At 47.9% G+C, this 19,749-nt stretch overlaps 2 protein-coding genes across 5 annotated transcripts in view; both read left to right on the plus strand.

Annotated features, from left to right (window-relative positions):
* SPAG5 (sperm associated antigen 5) overlaps nt 1–14,265 on the plus strand; it is a 21,053-nt gene extending 6,788 nt beyond the window's left edge. For 2 of the 4 annotated variants that reach the window (XM_060646776.3, XM_060646773.3), the window contains exons 4-24: nt 33–210; nt 4,934–5,008; nt 5,248–5,340; nt 5,432–5,566; nt 5,785–5,904; nt 6,024–6,116; nt 6,219–6,332; nt 6,705–6,798; nt 6,995–7,142; nt 7,222–7,324; nt 7,514–7,647; nt 8,083–8,221; nt 11,721–11,832; nt 12,000–12,086; nt 12,350–12,470; nt 12,580–12,691; nt 13,068–13,148; nt 13,313–13,468; nt 13,556–13,630; nt 13,762–13,842; nt 14,075–14,265. In XM_060646776.3, the coding sequence (XP_060502759.3) occupies nt 33–210; nt 4,934–5,008; nt 5,248–5,340; nt 5,432–5,566; nt 5,785–5,904; nt 6,024–6,116; nt 6,219–6,332; nt 6,705–6,798; nt 6,995–7,142; nt 7,222–7,324; nt 7,514–7,647; nt 8,083–8,221; nt 11,721–11,832; nt 12,000–12,086; nt 12,350–12,470; nt 12,580–12,691; nt 13,068–13,148; nt 13,313–13,468; nt 13,556–13,630; nt 13,762–13,842; nt 14,075–14,146 (2,323 nt within the window). In that variant the 3' untranslated portion in view covers nt 14,147–14,265. The remainder of the gene's footprint in view (nt 1–32; nt 211–4,933; nt 5,009–5,247; nt 5,341–5,431; nt 5,567–5,784; nt 5,905–6,023; nt 6,117–6,218; nt 6,333–6,704; nt 6,799–6,994; nt 7,143–7,221; nt 7,325–7,513; nt 7,648–8,082; nt 8,222–11,720; nt 11,833–11,999; nt 12,087–12,349; nt 12,471–12,579; nt 12,692–13,067; nt 13,149–13,312; nt 13,469–13,555; nt 13,631–13,761; nt 13,843–14,074) is intronic. The other 2 variants (XM_060646775.3, XM_060646774.3) reach the window with 2 other exon arrangements.
* A 630-nt stretch (nt 14,266–14,895) lies between these two features.
* On the plus strand, nt 14,896–18,497 carry ALDOC (aldolase, fructose-bisphosphate C). Its single transcript, XM_060646778.3, has 9 exons — nt 14,896–15,029; nt 16,089–16,210; nt 16,299–16,510; nt 16,622–16,676; nt 16,771–16,931; nt 17,053–17,136; nt 17,353–17,527; nt 17,654–17,853; nt 18,002–18,497. Exons 2-9 carry the CDS (start codon nt 16,099–16,101, stop codon nt 18,095–18,097), a joined length of 1,095 nt encoding a protein of 364 aa, XP_060502761.1. The 5' UTR covers nt 14,896–15,029; nt 16,089–16,098; the 3' UTR covers nt 18,098–18,497.
* Nucleotides 18,498–19,749: the final 1,252 nt, after the last annotated feature.

Raw genomic sequence — 19,749 nt, forward strand, 5'->3', positions numbered from 1 at the left:
CCCTTTCTTCTCCTCATGTTCTTTTGCTGTAGCAGCCATCCTCCAGATCTGACTGCCTTATCTCGACATGACCTGGAAGATAACCTGCTGAACTCTCTTGTCATTCTGGAGGTTCTCTCCCGCCAGCTGCGGGACTGGAAGAGGCAGCTGACTGTCCCTCACTCAGAAGTTCAGGACAGTAGCACACAGACTGACACCTCTCCCAGTGGGGTAAGAAAGCTCTTCCCAGTGGGCCCTTTTCCTTAGAATATGTATGCTGAGGATCTGGAAAATCCCTTAAAGCTGTGGGTACTCACTTTACTCCTGGGATACATCAAGACTTTCCGAGGGAATATATGCAAGGAAAATTTTAAAGGAATCAGTTTCTAGGATTCCTAGAATTTTAAAGGAATCAGATCAGGTCTTCATCTTCCACATGTACTTTTGACCAATTTTTTTCTTTCCTACTTCCCCATTCTCAACTGCTCTTGCCCCCTTTACTGAAGAACAGCATATTTACTACCTATCCTGAATCTTACATTGTCAAGGAATAGCAATCAAAGGACAATAGAAAATGTTTGTGTACATGCTGAGAAAGCAAATGACTGCAATGGTTGTGTAACACCATTTTTGCATGCTTTCAGCAAAATTGAAGAAAGACTTTAATTATATTTGTGGATCATTAAAAATTTTTGATGAAAGTTTACTATGAGATTTTTGGCATGGATCTCCAAAGGAGCTCGTAGATTGGGTGACACGCCCTCCTCTCTTTCTCCATTCCTACCTCCATTCCTCCCTCCATTCCTCCCATTATTTATGTGAAGAAGATTCTGGGTGCTTATATCTATAAGAAAAGAAATAGGTATAGAATTGTCACTGAGCCATGTTTTATTGTAGGAATTACAGTAATCCACAGACACATGAACTAATATGGGGAAGGAAGCTATATCCATTTCATTAACAGAGGATTCCCAATAAAGTTTTTACTGAGTAAAATGGACTTCTGCTGTTGCAGCGATATTGATGAATAACAGACTTTAAGTATGTTACAGACTTACGATATATTACATTAGGATAAAAGTCTGAGAGGAGTAAACATGCAATTTTAAGGAGAAGGGCTGATAAAAAATGTCTGACTGTTTAAGAAGAGTTTGTGCCTGGGTGCCTGGGTGGCCTAATCGTTAAGCATCTGACTTCGTCTCAGGTCATGATCTCACGGTCGGTGAGTTTGAGTCCCTCATCGGGTGAGCTCGTGCCCGCTTCAGGTGAGCATGAGCCCTGCATCCGGTGATCACCAACCCCACTTTGGGTGAACACAAGCCCTGCTTCGGGTAAACAAAAACAAAACATGAGCCCTGTTTCAAGTGAGCCCTGCTACTCTCTCTCTCTCTCTTTCTCTGGGTGCTCACTTGCACCCTCTCTCTCTCTCAAAAAAAAAAAAAAGAAGAAGAGTGTGCATTTTTTTTCAAAATATTTGTTTTAAGTGTATTTATTTATTTTGAGAGAGAGAGAGAACGCATATGGGAGGAGCAGAGAGAGAGAGAGAGAGAGAGCATCCCAAGCAGGCTGCACACTGTCAGCACCGCATCCGATGCAGGGCTCTAACTCATGAACCGCAACATCATGACTTGAGCTGAGATCAAGTGTCAGATGCTCAATTGACTGAGCCACCCAGGCACCTGGTTGGTGCATTTTTTTAATGGCATCAAATAGGCTTTAAATCATTATGCTAGATGTAGTATACCACTGGATATATTTAAGAGTGATCTAACAGTTTTATTTCAAATTATCGGTGTTTATAATATGGTTGAAATTATAGCCTTTGTAACAATTTAAACTTAAGCGTACTCAGTCTTTCAAAATTATTCTGAGAGATCTGAGAGAAAAATAGTTTAAAGACTACTGTTCTAGAGGATTCTGGTTGTGACAGCACAGACTGAGGAAGGAAGGGAATGGTGTCCAGGGAAGGAATGGAGAGCCTCAGTACTGGGGCCTTTGGGGTAACGGGTGGCTGCTGCTAAGAAGAGATGGTCTCCAGACGCCCAAAGACCTTGGGTTGAAAATATCCTCAAAATAAGACTTTACCTTTTGCCAGAATCCTGACCTTGTTCCCCATCCCTGAGTCGGCCTTGTACCCTCTTTCCCTGAAGCTTGCCAAATCCCTTTGGAGGCAACTGAAGCACAGCCAAAGAGGGGAAGTGACAGCACCTTCAGCCATTCCCCATCACAATGCCCTGTCCTTGCCGCTTGGGTGCCCCCTTCACGCTAATCTCATCACTTGCCTGACTGCCCACCTCTGAGCACTAGTTGTACTCATAGAATACTCCGTGCCCCACTGCACAATGCAGGAGGGAATGATGACCGCCTCGCTGGGGAAGGGAGTGGTGAACTCCTCAAGATTATCTCCTTAAATCCAGACTTCTGTAACATCGTGACTCAGCACTGCTGCTCCGGCAGTGGGTTTTGTCTCAGACGATGGCTGCCTTTCAGCAGTAATGATGGCTCCCTGCTTTTCTCAGAACTTGAAAGTCCTCTGCATAGCATACTAATTTTTATCTGTGCCAACACAGTGAATAGACAGAGAATGAGAAAATAAAAATGACTAATAAATATTTGAGAAAGTTACTGGTAATCAGAGAATTGCAAATTGAAACAATGAGATGCTATTTTTGTCTAACAAAATAGTAAATAATAAAATAGATAATGCTGGCTAGTATTGTCCTGTTGTCAGTAGGATATATAAATTGGTTCAACCTTTTTTGAAAGTAAGACGCTTAAAGCATTTCAAACTTTTTGACTCAGTAGTTCTTCCTCAGATATATCCTTTTTTATTTTTTTAAAGTAATATTGTTCTTAAAAAAATTTTTTTAATGTTTATTTATTTTTGACAGAGAGAGAGACAGAGCATGAGCAGGGGAGGGGCAGAGACAGAGGGAGACAGAATCTGAAGTAGGTTCCAAGCTCTGCGCTGTCAGCACAGAGCCCGATGTGGGGCCCGAACCCACAGATCGCGAGATCATGATCTGAGGTGAAGTCGGACACTCAACCAACTGAGCTACCTAGGCGCCCCAATATTATTCTTTAAAAAAATTTTTTTTTAATGTTTATTTTTGAGATAGAGAAAGAATTAGTGGGGGAGGGGCAGAGAGTGAGGGAGACAGAGGATCTGAAGCAGGCTTCAAGCTGACAGCAGAGAGCCCAATGTGGGGTTCGAACTCCCAAACCATGAGATGACCTGAGCTGAAGTCGGACACTTAACCGACTAAGCCACCCAGGTGCCCCCCCTTTTTTTTTCAATTTTTAAAAAATGTTTATTTTTGAGAGAGAAAAAACGCAAGAGTGAGCGGGGGAGAGGCAGAGAGAGAGAGAGAGAGACACAGAATCTGAAGCAGACTCCAGGCTCTGAGCTGTCAGCACAGAGCCCAACACAGGGCTCGAACTCATGAACTGCCTCCCTCCCCCTGCAGTCATGGTTTTTAAAGAAAGGAAATCAGAGTTCAGATAATCTCTGAGAAGTTTCAATGTGAGGTAAAATACCAGCAGAAGTTAAAAATGGGTGGTACTCTACTTTGATAGGTCCCCCTAAGCAGATGTCCCAGTTTCAGGCTATTCCAGTGAGGACAGTAAATAGAAATTCAGGGCTAAATAGGGGCGCTTGGGTGGCTCAGTCGGTTGAGCATCCGATTTTGGCTCAGGTCATGATCTCACAGTTCATGGGTTTGAGCCCTGCATCGAGTTCTGTGCTGACAGTTCAGAGCCTGGAGCCTGCTTCAGGTTCTGTGTCTCCCTCTCTCTCTGCCCTTCCCCCACTCACGCTCTGTCTCTCTCTGTCTCAAAAATAAATAAACATTAAAAAAAATTTTTTTAGGGGCGCCTGGGTGGCTCAGTAGGTTGAGTGTCCAACTTCAGCTCAGGTCATGATCTCATGCTCCGTGAATTCGAGCCCCGCGTCGGGCTCTGTGCTGACAGCTCAGAGCCTGGAGCCCGCTTCAGATTCTGTGTCTCCCCCTCTCTCTGCCCCTCCCCTGCTCATGCTCTGTCTCTCTCTGTCTCAAAAATAAAAAAATAAAAATTAAAAAAAAATTTTTTTTAAAGAAATTCAGGGCTAAATAACATTAGTATAATAAAATTTAATAATAAAAGCAGGACCACACATTCATTTTTATGTTATAATCTCAATTGTATTTTTCTTAAGCATTACTGTCATTTATCATACCTAAAACACCATCAATATTAAGATATATACCAATTTCAGTGGCATTGTGTAAAAAGATAATCATCTTAAAATTCATTGAATATGGTAGTTTCTTTCTAAATCAGTCTGCAACTTTTTTTCTCTCTGACACCTGAGGGAAGTAATATATTCCACTTATAGCAAATCCCTATAGTAAGGAAATCTCTGGAGTTATGTGGAAACCTTTTGGGGGTGGCTGCTATACTGTTGGTAAGATTCATTGCTCCAGGGGCGCCTGCCTGGATGCACAGTTAAGTGTGCGACTCTTGATCTCGGCTCAGATCATGATCTCATGGTTCCTGAGTTCGAGCCCTGCATTGGGCTATGTGCTGATGACGTGGGGCCTGCTTGGGATTCTGTCTCTCCTTCTCTCTGCCCTTTCTCCTCTTGTGTTCTCTCTCTCTCAAAATATAATCATTGCTCCAGGTGGTAAAACTAATGGTTTCTTTTTCCACTTTATTCACTCTATATTTCCAAAATTTTACAATAAATGCATGTCATCCTTATAGTTAGAAAAAAAAAATAAGGTTATTTTGAAAAGGAATTTTTATGTGCCTCGATTTTTTTTTTTTTTTTTTTAAACTTGGCCTCATTGAGCTGTGAGCCTTGCTCTTGCTTTTAATAGGAGAGGCTCCTGTGTCTCAGTGGGTGGGAGGGGGAATGTGGTGCTGGCTGTGTATGATGCCTATGCAAAAGGCACAACTTTGTTTCTCTGACTAGATAAGTAAGAAACCTCAGCATCTTCAGGAGAGTCAAGAGATTGGACAGGCTCTGCAGCAGGCCAGGAATGCCATGGTAAGTTTTGATTATACCATCACTGGGTCTCCTGTGAACATCAAGCATGGAAAACCCTGGGTGGTTAGCAAATGGTGATACTCAGCTATGGTAGTAAAGGGAGGTTTCCAAACCTTTGTTAAGCACATCTCCCTCCTGGGAGCTTGAAATTGGGGTCAGTGGTTTTCCTCCCCAGTGTCCCTGTTACTTCCTACTTAGTGACTTTATTTGATCTAGCCTAACCACCTTTCCCTCTACAGCAGTCATGGGTGCTGGTTTCCAAAGAGCTGATATCCTTGCTTCATCTGTCTCTGTTGCACTTAGAGGAAGATAAAACTACCGTGAGTCAGGAGGTAAGCAGCATGAATGTGAACGCAGAGGCCTCTGGTGAGACTGAAAGCCAAAAAAAGGAACTAGACACCATGTCTGAGTCTTGTCTTGTAGTCTCGGCGTGCAGAAACCTTGGTCTCCTGCTGTTTTGATGTGTTGAAGAAATTGAAGGCAAGGCTCCAGAGCCTCAAAGCAGAAAAGGAGGAGGCGAAACACAAAGAGGAAATGGCCGTCAGAGGCAAGGATGCGGTAAGGTGTCAGGCTTTTGTTCTTGGATGTGGGAGGTGTCTTCCCCAGGGTTCCTGCAGGAACATAAATTTCGCTTGCGACACAGGTGGGTGGCCTAAGAACTGCCAGCTCTGAGGAGTAATGAACTAAACTAAACTAAATAATGGTGGAGAGTTATGGCTTTTTGTGCTTTTTCACTCCTCTGCCCACCATGTCCTCGCAACCTCTCCCCTTAATAGGCAGAGACTGTGCTAGAGGCTTTCTGTGCACGTGCCAGCCAGCGCATCAGCCAGCTGGAACAGGACATGGCTTCCTTGGGGGAATTCAGAGGCCTTTTGAAGGACACCCAGACCCAGCTGGTAATTTGAAGGCATTTTCTTTCCTGGGGTCCATACTGACATACTGGGAGGATGGCCATATTTCCCCACTTTGTTCTTTCCAGAGGAAAGGATCTCCATAGTCAATCCTTCTTGTGTAGGTAGGGCTTCATACTGAGCAAGAAGAGTTGGGTCAGCAGACAGCGAGTCTTACATCAAACTTACAACAGGACTGGATATCCATGCAGTTGGATGTGAGTATTTGGGGCCATCATATCACTCCTTTATGCACAGTCAGCCCTGTTGGGAGCCTTGCCTCAAACGTGCTTCCCTGACCTGCTTGCTTCCCCCGGTAGTATAAAACATGGACAGCTTTGCTGAGCCGGTCTCGAAAACTCACAGAGAAACTCACAGCCAAGAGCCGGCAGACCCTGCAGGAACGTGATGCTGCAGTTGAGGAAAAACAGCAGGTACAAACCATGAGTGGGGGACTACTTAGGCCTAAGGCCTAGTTTCCTCCTTCTCTTCAGAAGGACTTTCTAATGAGTGGTATCATTAGCCTCTTACACTGGACCTGTCTTTTTTTTCACTCTGGGTTTGGAAACCAGCCAGGTCCCTTCACTATAGATGGCCTTGGGCCCAGTTGTTTCCTTTGCTCTTTAGCACCTTCTTTAGCAACTTTCTCCTCTTTCTACTTTTTCCTGAGGACCAGCCTGTTTCTGCAGTGTTGCTGCCCAGGAACAAGGTGCTTTGCTGTCCTGTCCAGAAAGAGAAGCTGGGCTGAGTCCTAGGATTCCTGATTCAGGAAAACCTGTGGGAGAAAAACGATCTTTTCTTCCTAGGTTTCCAGGGAGCTGGAACAAGTCTCTACCCATTTAGAGGAGTGCAAAGGCCAAATAGAACAACTGGAATTGGAAAACAGTCGCCTAGCAACAGGTAGGGGTGTGTGTGTGTGTCTGTGTGTGTCTGTGTGTGTCTGCACGCGCACATGTGAAAGCAGTTGTGCCCTGCTGAAGCTTGGGGTGTGACAGTAGAGCCAGGGGGTACTCTAGAGCACTTGTTTTGGAGCAGAAGTATGGGGAGGTTTTGGCCTAATGACTACATAGTGTCAATTAGGATACTTTTGGTTTAGATCTTCGGGCTCAGCTGCAGATTCTGGCCAGTGTGGAGAGTCAGCTAAAAGAGCTACAGAGTCAGCATGCCCATTGTACCCAGGACCTGGCCGTGAAGGATGAGTTGGTCTGCAAGCTTACCCAGAGCAATGAGGAGCAGGCTACTCAGTGAGTTCTGATCAGGCTATTGTGGCAGTAGGCGCCCAGGATATAGGACTGAAGGGGTCTAATATAAGGTCTCTGGCAGATGGCAAAAGGAAGAGGTGGCACTAAAATACATGCAGGCAGAGCTGCAGCAACAACAAGCTGTCCTGACCAAGGAGGTGCAGGACCTGAAGGAGACGCTGGAGGTAAGAAATGTGGCTTGGGGCAGGGGAACTGGTAGGAGTGTGACTTTCACCTAATGGTATTGAGGTGAGGTTTGAGACCGTGGACCGGAAAAAGCCTCTGTTCCCGGGGCTCTAAAATTTCCCACTTAGTCTCATTTTCTCCCCTCCCTCTCTTGCTCCTTGCCTGCCTTCCTTTTCCTGTGTCCCCAGTTTGCAGACCAAGAGAATCAGGTTGCTCACCTAGAGCTGGGCCAGGTCGAGTGTCAGTTGAAAACCACACTGGAAGTGCTCCGGGAGCGCAGCCTGCAGTGTGAGGGCCTCAAGGACACTGTAGAGAACCTGAAGTAAGATTTCTACCTTTTGGTGCTTCCCCTGCTAAGTGTTTATGTTTCCCGGGAACGTTTCTGGAAGCTAAAGTCTCCAAGAAGGAAGAGAGTGTCTTGTTTCCCTTTTTTTTTTTTTTTTTTTCAACGTTTTTTATTTATTTTTGGGACAGAGAGAGACATAGCATGAACGGGGGAGGGGCAGAGAGAGAGGGAGACACAGAATCGGAAACAGGCTCCAGGCTCCGAGCCATCAGCCCAGAGCCTGACGCGGGGCTCGAACTCAAGGACCGTGAGATCGTGACCTGGCCGAAGTCGGACGCTTAACCGACTGCGCCACCCAGGCGCCCCTCTTGTTTCCCTTTTTGAATGCAGCTCTGTATGGGGATTTGGGAGAGGTGTTCGGAGAAGGTTGCTTGGTCTTTGGCTGTTTTCTCTGTTCCTTCCTTATTTTAGGGCTAAACTGGCTAGTACCATAGCAGAGAACCAGGAACAAGACCTGGAGAAGACACGTCAGTATTCCCAAGAGCTAGGGGTGCTGACTGAGCGACTCCAGAGACTGACTCTCTTCCTACAGGCAAAACTAAAGGAGAAGGTAGGATCCAGGGGTTCCTTCTGTTCCCTTCCAATGATATCTTCAAACAAAGACAGTTTTATTTCTTCCTTCCCAATCTGTATATCTTTTATTTCCTTTTCTTGTCTTACTGCGTTAGCTAGAACTTCCACTATGATGTCGAAAAAGAGGGGTAGAAGGGGACATCCCTGCTTTGTACCTGATCTTAGAGGGAAAGCTTGGAGTTTCTCTTCATCAAGTATGATGTTAGCTATAGGCTTTTGTTTAATTAAAAAAATTTTTTTTTACATTTATTTTTGAGAGACAGAGCACAAGTGGGGGAGGGGCAGAGAGAGAATGAGACACAGAATCCGAAGCAGGCTCCAGCACAGAGCCCGATGTGGGGCTCAAACTCACAAATTGTGAGATCGTGACCTGAGCGAAAGTCAGATGATGCTTAACCGACCGAGCCACCCAGGCGCCCCTAGCTATAGGCTTTTGTAGATATTCTTTATCAGGTTGAGGACGTTCCCCTCTATTCCTAGTTTACTGAGAGTTTTTCCAGTTGTATCTTTATTATATAGAATGGTCTTTCTAAAATGCTACTCTTGTTTCGTCTCTGACCTTCACTGACTTTCAGTTGCCACAAGACTTCTTCATCCTGTCACTTAAACTTTTCTTCATCTGTCTCCTGCCTCTCTGTTATGAACTCTTTACTCCAACTAGACTGCCTGTATACTACACACAGGTCCCATTTCTATTCACACCCAGGCTTGGGCTGTTACCACGTCCATTTTCCTCTGTCTTCAAACTGGAAATACCTTTTCCTTTCCTTATTTTCCTGTTTCACCTTCTTTGAAATGTTCCACAATCACATGGACTCAGTAATCTCCTATTGTATTCGTCATGAACTTGCTCTCCCTTTTGCACTTGCCTTAGTTTCCCTTGGATATCTGGTCTCTTCAACTAGACTATATTTAAAGAAAGCAGAAATTTAGCCTTGCTTCTTTGACTTTCCCACAGTGCACACTAAACAATAAACTGTTGATATCTTTCCGAATAGAGACCTTGGGGCTCCTGGGGGGCTCAGTTGGTTAAGTGGCCAACTCTTGGTTTTGGCTCAGGTCATGATCTCAGGGTTCATGGGATCAAGCCCCGCATTGGGCTCTGAGCTGACAGCATGGAGCCTGCTTGGGATTCTCTTTCATTCTCTCTCTGCCCTTCCCCTGCTTCTCTCTCTCTCTCTCTCTTTCAAAATAAATAAATAAAGTTAAAAAAAAAAAAGAATAGAGAGTTAATTAGCTTATTCAATAGTAAAAGATACACCCACGGTCCTAAAACCTGGAAGTGCTTATGATTTGACCCCAGTGTGTGCTGAGCACAGGAAATGCAAAGAATCCACAGTCTCACAGGGAAGACAGATAGGTGTAAACTTGACATCTTGACTTGTGATCATGATAGATGTCTGCATGGATGACCACTGTGGGAGTACAGAAAAAACATCAGTTCTACCTTTGACAGTTAATATGTCTTCTCAAAGCAGGTAACAATTGGGCAGTCTTCAGGTTTGGAAGTTTGAAGGCCAAGGTGGGTGGGGGATTATGTAGGAAGACCTACCAGGTAGAGGGGAACAGTCTGTTAAAGTCAGAGAGATACTGTGTGTACTTTTTTTGTAGTATCTACCTTGTAACATGACCTGGGTGAGGTGCTGGGACTACAAGTGAACAAGGCAGGGCCCTGCTCATATGGAATTTGGCAAGTTTGGGGACTGGGAAGTAGTTCTTCATAAATAGAGTATAAGAGCTACATGGGGCAAGAATGACAAGGAGGGGCACCTGGGTGGCTCAGTCGGTTCAGTGTCCGACTCTTGATTTGGCTCAGGTCATGATCTCACAGTTCATGGGATCGAGCCCCGCATGCCCTCTCCCTCTCTCTCTCAACATAAACTTAAAAAAAAAAAAAAAAAAAAAAAAAAAAAGAATGACTTGGAGACAAGGCTAGGATAGTAGGCCAGAGGCCTGAAGGCTTGAACTAATGGCAATTATAAAAGGTAGAGGAGAGGATGGACTGGATGAATTCAATACCTATTAGGGAAATAGAAATAATAGACCAATTTGGTGTAGGAGTAAGTTGCAAGAGTGAATGATTATCTCTAGATTGCTGGAAAGATGATGATACTTTCTAGAACTGAGGGTGGCAAACTTTTCCTCTAAAGTACAATATAATCTTTTTGGCTTTGTGAGCCATGTTGTCTCTGTCTTAACTACTCAACTCTGCCTTTGTAGCTCAAGAGCAGCCATAGACAGTATGTATATAAATGGGATGGTTGTATTTCAATAAAACTTTATTTACCAAAACGGGTGGCAGGCCAGATTTGAACTGCAGGCTTAATTTGCTGCCACCTCCAGCCCCCCCTCTCAGATCGTAAATGCAGGAGGAGGACCAATTTTTGGTGGGATGGGACAGGGAAAATGGTGAGCTCAGCTTTATACATCTGAATGTCAGATTAACTATGGAGCATTCTGGTAGATTTTCACAGGGATTTGAGCCTTTGGGTCTGGAGATTGGGAAAATAATACAGTTGAGAGAGACAGATTGGAAGGTTATCCACATAGAAGTGGAGGTTGTGGAGTTCCCAAGGTGAGGCCACATGAGGAATGGATTAGAGTAGAAAGAAGGCCAAGGATGAACCAAAAGGACTCCCAAGAGTTTAAGGAAGGACCTATGGGTAGGTGAAATAGGAAGGTATGAGGCCTACCTGTGAAGGAGAGAGAGTCCTGTCCCAGAAGCTGAGGAAAGGACGTTTCTAAAGGAAGAACATGGTCATCGATTATCACATAGGTCAGGTAAAACAGCTGAAAAGTGTCCATTGCACTTGAAAGTAAGGATGCTGTTGGTGAACCAAACAAGAATTTTGGTAGAATGGTGGGGCAGAAAAGGCTGAGTGTAGTGGGCTAAGGAGTCAGTAGATAGTGGCAATTTTAGACAGGAAATGTAGGGTTTTTTGGGGTTTAAAAAAATTTTTTTTCAATGTTTATTTATTTTTGAGAGAGAGAGAGAGAGACAGAGACAGAGCATGAGCGGGGGAGGGGCAGAGAGAGAGAGGGAGACACAGAATCTGAAGCAGGCTCCAGGCTCTGAGCTGTCATCACAGAGCCTGACATGGGGCTCGAACCCATGAACCGTGAGATCATGACCTGAGCTGAAGTCAGACGCTTAACTGACTGAGCCACCCAGGTGCCCCAGGAAATGCAGGTTTTTTTTTTATTTTGTTTGTTTTTCTTTTTCTTTTTTCTTAATAGAAGGGAAAGAGAAAGGGCAATTTTAAGATGGGATATAAGGTAAGAAGAAGGTTTCTGTTTTTAGTTGTTATTGTTTTAGTGAGAGAAGTTGTTCAGGGAAAGTTGCTGAGGAGTTGAAGATAGAGAAAAAAAGGAGGAGATAGAATAACATTCCAAAGGAGACGGCTGGTGAGTACCTGGAAGTTTAGGAAATCATGAACCCCGAAGAGCAGGTGATAATTTTTCTCCTTTATCTTTAGGCTGAAGCAGAGACCCTCCCAGTAAGCACAGCCTGTGCTCCTACCCAGGAATACCCTCCACCTGCTGACAGTGCCTTCTTGGGAAACACCTTGACAGCAGTGGCAGATGAAGGTTAAAGGCCCTGGAATTTAAGGGTGGGAAAGTTGTGACCTTGCCCCTGATATCTTCAGCTGTTGAAGATACCCACCAACAGACTTCTGTCTCCCTGGCTTCTATTATGGCAGACCCTTGACTGGGTCACCAGAGGAGGCTTCTACCTTGGTTGGTTTTTGTTTTAGAGCAAGAAGCAGCTCCTGTGCCCGTGCTTGGAAGTGACAAGAGTGCTTTCACCAGAGTAGCTTCAATGGTTTCCCTTCAGCCTACAGGTTAGGATGGGCTCCAGGGATCCTGCCTCATTTCTAGATCTGGTACTAATGATAAAGACTAAAGCAGTGAGAGGTGCTTTGCTCTAAAAACCTCAATTTTACATGGGCTCATTTTGTTTCTGCCTTTTGGGATCTGCAGTGTTCCGGACATTCAAATCCTATGGGTGGGGAACATGGATAAGAGTTGTGGCAATGATGGCTACACACACTTCTTCCTTCCAGAGCCAAAGGGCTCTATCTCCAGCTAGGACTTGCTCTTTCAGAGACCCCAGGCATGGAGAAGAGCCTGGCAAAAATGGGTACAATGACTCTGGAGCTGCAAAGCCTGTGTTCTCTGCTGCAAGAGTCTAAAGAAGAAGCCATCAGGACTCTGCAGCGAAGGATGTGAGTGGAGGGTAGTCTTGATTAGAGAGGACAGGTCAAGTGAGATAGGTCAAGGGCCCAGCCAGTGCCTGAGAAGACAGAAATAATGCTGAATTCTTCCCTCCCCTAGTTGTGATCTGCAGGCTAGGCTACAGGCCCAGGAAGAACAACATCAGGAAGCCCAGAAGGCAAAGGAAACAGATATAGAGAAGCTGAACCAGGCTCTGTGTTTGCGCTACAAGGTGAAGGAGGGGCCTGAAAGTGGGGCGATCAAGAACTGGGGCAGCTCTACTGGCCCACTGGGAGCCATGGTCTCTCTAGGAATCTGGGTGGTGGGGATTTTCCAACCATTGCCCTAGTTTTGCCCTTCCTGGGGTCAGACATTTCACATGTTTGGGAATTAGCTATGGGCTGACCCATCTGCCAGGCTGACCTAGAAGTCAGGAACTCTGGCGGAACTCTCTCAACACTGAAATGTGCCTGTTTAACATAGCCCTGGAGGAAGAACTGGGGTGTTATCAATTGGTATTACTGGAGTTAAACATGGGTCCTATCTCCTGGCAAGGGCTGCAAAGAAGCCAGCTCTTCCAGTACTTCTTACCTCCCTTTCCCTCACAGAATGAAAAGGAGCTCCAGGAAGTGATAAAACAGCAGAACGAGAAGATCCTAGAGCAGATAGACAAGAGTGGCGAGCTCATAGTACGTTCAGGATGATGCCTGGCCATCTGCCTTCTGTGTCATTGATAGCTAGAATCTCAAATATGGGAACTGGATCCCCTGGTCTACCCTTGTCCACTACATGGGATAAAAAGGATAGAGAGGCCCTTTGAGGGCACTGGGTACCTCTCCATTCTCATCCCCAGAGCCTTAGAGAGGAGGTCACCCAGCTCACCCGCTCACTTCGGCGTGCGGAGACAGAGACTAAGGTGCTACAAGAGACCCTAGCAGGTCAGCTGAATCCCGACTGTCAGCCTATGGCCACTAACTGGATCCAGGAGAAAGTGTGGCTCTCCCAAGAGGTGAGAGGTGACTCGGAGTTAACAAAGGAGCTGGGCACCTGGAGGGAACCCTAGGCTGTGCCTCTGCTGATCTGGACATATCTACAGGTGGACAAGCTAAGGGTGATGTTCCTGGAGATGAAAAATGAGAAGGCAAAACTCATGGTCAAGTTCCAGAGCCATGTAAGAATTCCCTTGTCATTCCAGGGCCATTTCCCACTACTACTAGCAAGTGGTCTGCCATATTTTCCTTGCCCCACAAGCTATGCTGTTCTTCTGAGTATAGGACTTAATGCAACCTACTTGCTTTCTAGAGAAACATCCTGGAGGAGAATCTTCGGCGTTCTGACAAGGAATTAAAGAAACTAGATGACATCGTTCAGCATATTTATGAGGTAAAGGAGGGAAGGAGTTGATGCAGCTAAGTCTCCTGGCACGGGGCTTGGCCCCAGGAAGTGCTGATGAGCATTGCTCTGGTTTTCAGCCGGTGCTGAGCACTGGGCCTGACTCACTGTTGCAGGCTTCCCTGTGGCTTCTGCTTTCTCCCCTCTGACTCAGTTGGTGCTCCCTGGGGCTGAAAGCCTTGGACTTGTGACCTTGAGCTGCCTTTTCTGTTTCTTTTTGCAGACTCTGCTATCCATCCCAGAGGTTGTGAGGGGTTGCAAGGAGCTACAGGGATTGCTGGAATTTCTGAGCTAAGAAACTGAAAGCTCGAATCCGTTTCACCCCTTTTTACCTACTTTACTCCCTTACCCCAACATCAGGACCAACCGGCATAGCTATGTTTAATGCTATTTAAATAAAGTATATTTAATGTATTTCTTCAGGTTAACTGAATCTTATTTTTTGGGCATGGGAGGTGGATGAGGTCAAAGAAGCTTGTTGGCCTACTTTCCCTAGGCACCCTTCACACAACCCTCTGGCTGCATCCAGAGCCAAAGTTGGCTGCCCCTCCTCCCTTCTCTTGCTTCCTCAATATTCTAGGCACTGGACTGCTTGTTCCCTGGCTCTTAGCCTGGGGGCGAGACAGAAGAGGATTCATTCTCCTACCTTCTCCATCCCCCTCTAGGCTAGGTCTTGGTAAATAAGGGCACGAGAACAGAGAAACTCAGTTCCTACTCCCTGCGCTGGACTGCCACCCTTTGTTGGTGCCACCTTACCTCACCAGTTGTGACTGGTTAGGCGACTCTCCTTCACCAGACCAGGCTCAATCCCCAACATCCAGCACAGGGCCGGGCACACGGTAAAGGCGATTGTGGCAGAAATGAGGGCAAGGCCGTTTCTTGCCCCTGGGGCCCTATTGGCAGGGCTCCATGAGGTAGGAGGGGACAACAGCCTCCGAGAACCTGGCCGTGTAGTCACTCCACCTCGTCGCCCCGCCTCTGTGGGCGTGGCCCTGCTAGGACACCAGTCTGGGGAGGGGGCGTGGCTACGGCCGGGAGGTGCCCGCCCCTCGGGGGTGTCACGTAGCTCTGCGGCATCCGCAGCCTCATTTATCGGAGCCTGAGCTGGGAGCCACAGCTGTCGCCGACCTTAATCCGCGCTGTTCCTGTGGCTGCTGCTGCTAACTCGCTGCGGACAGGTGAGGCTGGAGCGAGGCCGGAGCTGCTCAGCATCTCCGCTTCCTCTCTATGACTCTTAACTTCTGTCCCCCTTGGCCTGCTCCCAAGGGTGCCTGGATGTGCCTTCTCAGCTCTCTCCTTACATCCTGTCTCCTTTCTGTCCACCCCAAACCCTGTGGTTCGGCCTCATCCACAGCACCCCTTCCTCTCAGCCCTCAGGCCCCGACTTCAGTCTTCCTCTGCCTACCGGATTTTTTCCTTGGGGTCAGCCTCTCCCGCCCAGCCCATTTTCATCTCAGCCTGCTCCCTTTCCTGGGCTAAGTCCTTGTCCCGTTGTCTTGCCTTCTCTGTCCCCTGGTTTAGTTAGCCTGTCTCCCTATCCGCTCCCCACAGGTCTCCCCCCTGCTCCTGCATCTCTTCCTCCCTTCCTCAGGCCCTCTACTCACTCCTTTCAACCCTGATCCTCTGCTCCCATTCGGTTGCAATGACCGACAGCTTTGAGCTATGGAAAAGAAGCGGTAACAGAAGCCTATGGCAATTTTTTGTGCCACTCCTGCTCCCCACTTGTCCCCCACTTTTCCCCCGTGAAGGTGCAGGAAGAGGGGTGATAGGTACTTTTGCCTCATTCTGAAGCCTGGGAAGTAAGTGCACTTTTCCCTAGGGGCCCTGCTGAGGCTGACAAATGGCAATTGGAAAGGCCAGGGCTCATGCCCTACCTCACAGGGCCAAATTCAGTAAAAGAAGGACTGGATCTTCATTTGGGCAGTAGTTTCACAAGAAGACCTGTAGCTTCGGGGCCGCTCACGTCCCCACCCCCACCCTGCATCTTTCCCCAGGGCTGGGAAGGGTGCCCACCAGTGACAAAAGGAGATGTGGGAACTGGGGCCCTAAGCCTGCTAGCTGTCAGAGGGATTGGTGCCACTGTGTTGCCCAGGACCTATGCCAAGGACGACTGCCTTATTCTTGGCTCCATGCTGGTTGGGAGGTGGGGGGAGGCCATTTGGCCCATATGGCCAAGAGAGGAAGCAGAGGAGGTAGTAGGTCGGGTCCAGCTTTTATATCTTGCCTCAATTCCGCAGAGCTGTCACCATGCCCCACTCGTACCCAGCCCTTTCTGCTGAGCAGAAAAAGGAGTTGTCTGACATCGCCCTTCGGATTGTGGCCCCAGGCAAAGGCATTCTGGCCGCGGATGAGTCTGTAGGTAGGTGAGGGCCTGTGGCTAGGTGGGGTAGAGGTGGCCAGAGAGCCCTGGGGATGAGCTTGCTTACCCTTCTTTTGTTTGCCCCCAGGAAGCATGGCCAAGCGGCTGAGCCAAATTGGAGTGGAGAACACAGAGGAAAACCGCCGATTGTACCGCCAGGTCCTGTTCAGTGCTGATGACCGTGTGAAGAAGTGCATCGGAGGGGTGATCTTCTTCCATGAGACACTCTACCAGAAAGATGACAGTGGTGTTCCCTTCGTTCGTACCATCCAGGATAAGGGCATTGTCGTGGGCATCAAGGTGCAGCCACTGGCCCTCAATGGGGGCTGAACATGGAAATAGGTGTGTGTGAGAGAGGTGACAAGGGGAATCCTGCCTGGGTTCAGCCTTCTGCCTGTGTTTCCCCTACAGGTTGACAAGGGTGTAGTTCCTCTAGCGGGGACCGATGGAGAAACCACCACTCAAGGTACAGGATGGGTGGGCTTCAGGACCACAGGGTTGTTGGATGGTTGATGCTGGCACAGAGGGGCAGAGTGATGAGGCTGGCACTATGCCTGCAGGGCTGGATGGGCTCTCGGAACGCTGTGCCCAATACAAGAAGGATGGTGCCGACTTTGCCAAGTGGCGTTGCGTGCTGAAAATCAGTGAGCGCACACCCTCAGCGCTTGCCATTCTGGAGAATGCCAACGTGCTGGCCCGCTATGCCAGCATCTGCCAGCAGGTGTGTGTATGTGTGAGGGGGGGGTCAGATGGGTGCCCTGTGCCTAGTGGGGAGAGGGTTATCAGGGCTTTCTCCCCTCCTACCTACTGCCCCTCCCAAGTTATTCTGCTCTTACCTGCAGAATGGAATTGTGCCTATTGTGGAACCTGAGATCCTGCCTGATGGAGACCATGACCTCAAACGCTGTCAGTATGTTACGGAGAAGGTGAGTCCACACCTGGCTACAGACACTGCAAGGACAGTCTGACAGGGGAGCCTGTTCCCCATAGTCCTTGGCTTAGATGCAAGCACTTTCCCCAAGCATTCTTTTACTTCATCCAAGAACACACCTGTGAATTTGAGCCTGTACTGACCCTCCCAGTCATGGCTCACCTTCCCCTAAACAGGGAGGGTTAACCTTAGTAAACCTCTGATTCCCCAGGTCTTGGCTGCCGTGTACAAGGCCCTGAGTGACCATCACGTGTACCTTGAAGGGACCCTGCTTAAGCCCAACATGGTGACCCCTGGCCACGCCTGTCCCATTAAATACAGCCCAGAGGAGATCGCCATGGCAACTGTCACTGCCCTGCGTCGCACTGTGCCCCCGGCTGTCCCAGGTACCACTGTGCTTCCTAACCCTTTCCTATCCCTAAGACCCATCCTCAGGTTCTTGTGGTCTTCATGGGTCCTGTACCCTGGAAAACTTGAGAGTTGACCACTTTGTCTTCTCTACTCTACCCTAGGAGTGACCTTCCTGTCTGGGGGTCAGAGTGAAGAGGAAGCATCACTCAACCTCAATGCTATCAACCGCTGCCCCCTTCCTCGGCCCTGGGCCCTCACCTTCTCCTACGGGCGTGCCCTGCAGGCCTCTGCCCTCAATGCCTGGAGAGGGCAACAAGACAATGCTGGGGCTGCCACTGAGGAGTTCATCAAGCGGGCCGAGGTTGGGAGCTAGAGGTGGTGATTGGGGGAGAGGGGTATAGCTAGGCAGGGGGCACTCAGAGGTTACAGCCTGGGCAGGGTTTGGCCCCTGTGGGCTGGGTCAGCCTGTTTACTCCCCCCGAACCCCCCTCCCGCCTGCTCTTTTGCAGGTGAATGGGCTTGCGGCCCAGGGCAAGTATGAAGGCAATGGAGAAGATGGCGGAGCAGCGGCACAGTCCCTCTACATTGCCAACCATGCCTACTGAGTACGCATCCCATGTCACAGCCCTTGGCTTGGCCACCTGCACCCATTTCACCTATAGTAATGGCTAGCGCCAAACAGTCATGCAGAACAGACATGCCTGCATCCAGCACAGAGTCATCTTCCTTTTTTGTCCTCCCCTCCCCTCTCCCATTGCTGCCACCTGGGACCATTAGATGGATGGGGTGCCCCTCATGACTGAGGGCAGAAGAAGTTGCTAGAAGCCAGAGCAGGATGCTTCGGTTTCCCCCTGCCTCTGCTAGCCCCCACAATTTCCCCATGATGTGGTAGTTTCTCCTTGGGCTTTCCTTGCCTGTCCTCTCTCCTGGGATCAGAGGATAGGACACCAGACATGACTCACACCTTGGGTACATACCATATAGCAAATAAATGGTAGCAAAACATGCTACTTTGTCTGTCTGTTTTACACATCAGATGCCTCAGACGCCCACTTCTCAGTTTCTGATTTCGGCTGACTGCCTGGGCCCTCTGACTGTGGAGGACAGAGTAGGTTTTGAGTTTTACTGGGCTGGAAGTGTTGAGGGGAGGGGCACACCCAGTCACCATTCCCAGCTCAAGCTCTTGTGGGTTAATGTCCAAAGTTGGAAGGCTGCTGCAGGTCTTTCAGGACCGCCACATCAGAGGCACTAGGCTGCGTCTGAAGGATGGAGTAAGGCGAGACTTGTGCAATTCCTGAAGGCAGCTTTTGCGAATGGCCCAAAACTGGGATAAGGGGGATGGCAGTCGCTCACTTCTGTGTGCTGAACCCTGCTGGGGCTTGACACATTCTGCTGGGGTGGGGGTGGCACTGCAGGAGGAACACCTGGGCTCCTGCCCAGCAAGGAAAAGCCCCAAGGCTCAGGACTGCCAGACGGAGCAGGGTACCTAGGAGGTTGCCAAGGGCTATTGCCCATTCCCGTTTGGGGGAGATGAGGGCACAGAGAAGGCCAATTTGAGGGTCTGGGCAAGGGAAGCCCTGGTGAGGTTTCATGCTAAACTTTGACCACTTGGCTGGGGTGTGGGGGGTACATACATCGAACACCTGGGGCCGTCTGAAGGGATGAAAAGTTGAAAGAACTTGCTAGGCATGTTCTGTGTGAACTGGGCAGCCCATGCTCTGTGTAAAGTGTGCAATCAATGCTCCACCCACCAAATTATTGCAATATGGGAATGTAGGTCCAGTGTGACCTGACCTCATATTAACAAAAATAGCTAACACTTATATAGCACTTGCTATGTGCTCCCACCAGGCCCTATTCTAATCACTTTACATTTACTAACTCATTTACTACAACACTGTATGAAGTAGATACTATTACCATCCCTATTTTAATATGAGGAAACAGGCACAGAGAGGTTAGTTAATTAACTTCTCAAGATCACTCAGGTGAGGTGATAAAGTCAGGATTTAAACCCACGTGATCAGGATCCAGAGTCTGTGCTCATGAATTTTCAAGAATTTTAAGTGAAGTATTCAGACTTTTACAACTTGGAAATGAATTCAAATGAATAAAAAAAAAAAAAAAAAAAAAAAAAAGGCTGAATGAGCCAAATATGCTAAAAAGGTACAACCAGCTTGCTGTCTCCGTATCTGAAGCTTAAGGAGAAAGAGTGCTCAGAAGAGGAGCTCTCTGAAACGGACGATAAACAGTTATC

This window comes from Panthera onca, chromosome E1 (assembly GCF_046562875.1).
Source record: "Panthera onca isolate mPanOnc1 chromosome E1, mPanOnc1 haplotype 2, whole genome shotgun sequence".
Lineage (NCBI taxonomy): Eukaryota > Metazoa > Chordata > Mammalia > Carnivora > Felidae > Panthera > Panthera onca.